This window comes from Sturnira hondurensis, unplaced genomic scaffold, assembly GCF_014824575.4.
Source record: "Sturnira hondurensis isolate 20B ecotype Veracruz unplaced genomic scaffold, ASM1482457v3 Scaffold0018310, whole genome shotgun sequence".
Classification (NCBI taxonomy): Eukaryota; Metazoa; Chordata; class Mammalia; order Chiroptera; family Phyllostomidae; genus Sturnira; species Sturnira hondurensis.
The window spans coordinates 413-4965 of NW_028090941.1; the positions used below are offsets into that span (position 1 = coordinate 413).

The 4553-nt window shown below is 49.6% G+C and overlaps 1 gene segment (V, D, J or C); it reads left to right on the forward strand.

The window, feature by feature from the left end:
• Positions 1-720: 720 nt before the first annotated feature.
• On the forward strand, positions 721-1258 carry LOC119002890 (T cell receptor beta variable 5-5-like). The segment is given in 2 exon segments: positions 721-799; positions 909-1258. Coding segments are annotated over 2 exon segments (429 nt in total).
• Positions 1259-4553: the final 3295 nt, after the last annotated feature.

Below are 4553 nucleotides of genomic sequence, written 5' to 3' on the forward strand. Positions count from 1 at the left end.
CTTCACCACCACAGGCAGAGAGTGAGCCAGAGACAGGTAAACAAGAAATCAGCAGGAGCTGTGCAGTCCTGGGAGTTTCCTGATGACTAACTTAGGCAGAACCCAGCTGTCTCTGGCAGGGTCAATAGCGCTGATGCACAAGTGGCCACTTGAGGGCGCTGTGGATCCACAGAGTGAGATACTAATGGTGCCCTGTAGGAGAGAGAGGGTTAAGGGGAAGAATCTTGGGGTGATTCCTGCCCCAAGGAGATCATCGGATGAATCAGAGGTTCACTGATCTTATCTTCTCACTGACGGATATGCAGGTGAGTATGTATAGCAGAGAGCCATGAACTTGGCTTTGCATGGAGTTAAGTTTCTCCTGGAGCCCATGTTTGGTGGAGAATGTGATGGGGCTTCAGTTAGGAGTCTGCATAGCTTGAGCCAGTGTAGAGTGAATAGCACCTTCTCCAAGGCAAAGAGGACCTGTGCTAATGGCCACCTGCCCTGTACCCTCAGGGTCCAACTCAGTACAGACAGCTGCACCTGCTTATAGGAAAGTGGACAGAATCAGGGAATGCAGGACCAGCTGAGCTTGTTCAGGGGGTGTGGGTACCCACAAGTGCCTACAAAGACAATGACATCACAACAGTCACGTCACAAGCAAGCCCTCCAAAGAGAGCAAAGGGAGGGACCAACCTCTGTTCTTTGAATGGAAGGACCAGAGCCCTGAGCAGGTACATGGCCAGTCTTGTGCTGCCTGAGTCTTCCAGGGGCACCCAGCTCCTCTGCTGCATGGCCCTGTGTGTCCTGGGACCAGGTGAGTCTCAGCTCAGGTGGGACATCTCTCCAATACAACTTTTTTGACTGTTGCTGGAGTGTCCATCTGCTTCCTGGGTGGGCCTTAGCTCTGTCTCCTTCCTCCACAGGGTCAGTGGCTGCTGGAGTCACTCAGTCCCCACGACACCTCATCAAAGCCCGTGGTGGGGAGGCCATTCTGAAATGCCACCCCATCTCTGGACACAAAAGTTTGTACTGGTACCACCAGGCTCAGGGTCAGGAACTCAGGTTCCTCATTCAGTATTATGAAAAGCAGGAGTATGGGGAAGGAAAGTTCCCCGACCGCTTCAAAGGAAAACAGTTCAGTAACTACAGCTCTGAGCTGGCCATGCACAGCTTGCAGCTGGAAGACTCAGCCCTGTACCTCTTTGCCAGCAGCTTAGACACAGCCCTGCAGGGCCCATGGCTTTCTGGACCCAAACCTTCCTGTCCCAGCTGATGTCACAGGCAGAGGGAGGGGGCCTCAATCGAGTTTCACTGTTGGATTTTGTTCCTTTCTAACTGTCTCCCAGTCCTGCTGAGCTCATTCAGAGGCTTACCGAATGTTCTCCCACCTCCCTCAGTCAGCCCCATGCAATTGCCAGGACATGGCAGGAAGCCCCACTCAGTGACAGAGTGGAGGTCCACCCTGTGTGTTGTGGTACACGGTCCTGGTGGGCACTGTGTGTCCACTTTACAGAGGGGGGAGCTTTCAGTGCACCATTTCACAGACAGGGAGCTGCAGCTCCTGGATGTTCCAAACGTTCCCTGCACGTCCTCCTGCATCTCCACGCCTTTGAAGTCAACAAGCCCATGGGTCCATGGTCCTTCCCGGGCCTTGATCCATGTGATAGAACAGAGCACAGCCTTTCTCATTTCAAGAGCCTCTGAGCTGAGATGGGAAGTCACCCCTTGAGTGTAGGGAACATGGCTGATCACATGCCAACTGCTAGGACATAGAGCTTCAAGCCAGAGGACGTGTGTCTGTCCTGTCATAGTTCCAGACAGAGCAGGGCCGTGATATTCTTTTAAAAGAGGAGCTATGTGACAGGGGATTTCATGACTGTCAGGAGACTCTAGGAGGAAAACACAAGCCCTCTAGGAATGTCAAGCAGCATTCTGGGTTCTCATGCTGGGAATGCATGTCTCTAAACCAATGCAAGGGGCAGAGAAGGGTGAGGGGTCTCAGCCTGTCCTCAGCGCCCCCACTTCTGGTTGCAAAATCTGAACTTGCTACACCTGTCCAGGTGAGGAGCTGCAGAGAACAGCTGAGCGTCCCATCCTCCTGGCCTCTGATTTCTGACTGTGTTCTTCCTCAGTGCTGGGTGATTGTCGTTGCCCTTCCAGATGACACCCAGATACACAGTCACAGAAACTGGGTCACCTCACACTGAGATATGACCTGTATAAGAGGTAGCAGCACGGGGACCTCTGGCTGAATGTCTCATCCACGTCGCTAACAAAGCTCCTTTCTTTGTCACAGAGAGCACAGTCACAGGGACAAAAGTGTCCAGTCTCCTGGATCCTCAGCTGGAACCAAGGGAGGCTCTCACCATGAGCCCCCAGAGACCTGAGCTCAGGTGACAGGGCTCCCACCAGTGGGTGAGTCGTGAGACAACATAAAGCACTTCTCAGATTCCAATGACCCTGGCTCTGAGGCTGTGAAAACTTTCTGGTTATCAGTTAGTGCCTTTAATGGAGAGGATTGCTGTGGGCTGACTTTGAAATTGTCCAGCATTTACACAAAAAGGAAAACTAGTAGATATATGTGACAGTGTATTATGAGCAGAGAAATCTGCCAAAGCACCAAAAATGGTGTTAAAAATTGTAGCAATACCCAAATAAGGACTTGTATCATTATGCATAGAGGCATGAATTTTATACCTGAAGTCAGAAAAAAAGAGTTTTACCACTTATTAGATTTCTTTCAAAACAGACTTACACATTTTTCCCATGCTGAACCGCTCAGGTTTCTCTGTGTCACTGACTTGTTCCTGTGGGAAGGGGTGGGGCAGCTTAGCTCTGCAGCTCAAGCATTTGTGAAGGTCAGTGATGTCACTGAGTCACTGAGAGGCTGAGTTCTATGTGCCCAAACCGAACCAGAAGACGTGACATTCTGCCCTGGACTAGCAATGGTCACTAGGCTCTTCTTCTGCGTGGGTCTTTGTCTCCTGTGGGCAGGTAGGGACAGGTGGGCTTCCTGCCCTGGAATTCCCAAGACTTCATTCATTGCCTTCATCTTAGAATGACAACCTCACACTATGTCACTCTGTCTTACAGGTCACCTGAATGCCAAAGTCACCCAGAATCCAAGATTCAAGGTCACAGAGACAGAAAAGAAAGTGACACTGAGTTGCCACCAGACTTATAACTACGACTATATGTACTGGTATCGACAAGATCCAGGTCACGGGCTGAGGCTGATCAATTATTCATATGGTGTCGGCCGCATTGACAAGGGAGATGTCCCTGATGGGTACACGGTCTCTAGACCAAAAATAGAGGACTTCTCTCTCACACTGAAGTCAGCCACCCCCTCCCAGACATCTGTGTACCTCTGCGCCAGCAGTGAATCCACAGTGCTGCAGAGCTGCCTTCTCTCTGCACAGAAAGTGTCGGTAGTAAGCTTGAGGTTGCACTCTGAGTCCTGGCCCAAACCCCAGGAAGTCCCTTCCAGTGTGGGGGGCCTTACAGCCCTGGGCACTATGACCCTCAGGGCCAAAGTCCTTCTCTATATCAGTCTCAGCCTGACTAGAGGCCAGCCACGCTAACACACTCAACTAGCTGATTCTGTCTTCTGAAGCTCTCTCTCTCTCTTCCTGTTTGCAGAAAGGAAAATGCATCATAAGTTGAGCTGCATGAGGATTCCCCTGATAATCTTAAAGTCTCCATGCTCTCCTAGGGGCTTCAGTGACTTATTTGTTTACGCTGGTCCCCACCCTCTATTCCCTTCAACTTATAGTCATGAACTTTCATTCAGATGGATCTGCCATTGGCTGCCTTTTTCCTGTGGGACAGTAGCCTTACAAGGTCCTATAGTGTTTGCCCTTCACCTTGCCCATGACCTCCATGGTCTTCTTGTACAAGTTTCCTCTGCTCTCCCTGACCTAGATTCATTCATCTGCATTCAGTTTCTCCCTCAGATGTGCCACCTCAAGGATTTGTTTTACAGATGATTTCTTCTGCACGGAACTTATGTCCCACCCTCTTATCATTCCTTACAGGACAAGGTATTTTAGGCATACTTACTGTCAAATGTGAAAACTAAAACTTAGGTTTTACCAGGAGAAATGAAGGAAATATATTTAGGCATTCATTTAAGGGAGGGTGTTTTCAGCAAAGACACAAAAGAATACAAACATATTTATAAAGTATATAAATACTTACAAAATAATGTAATATACAAATATTGACAAATATATTTGTAATTTCAGTGGCATTAAGTTATACCCTTGTACATAAAAAGACACCATGGGGTGGCTGACACAACTTACCCTTACACAGAAGGGTAAGTTGCAGACTGGGAAGGGACACTAGTAGGCAGCATCCATGTGACAGACCCCTCGTGGTCACCACCTCCCCAAGCTCCTCTAGATCCCCAGCCTTGCTTGCAGGTGTAGGGACCACAGAGAGAGAGAGAGAGAGAGAGAGAGAGAGAGAGAGAGAGAGAGATGTGAGGGAAAAACAATGATCCATTACCTCCCCTTCACGCCCCAACCACGGATCAAACCTGTGACCACGGTATGTGCCCTGAT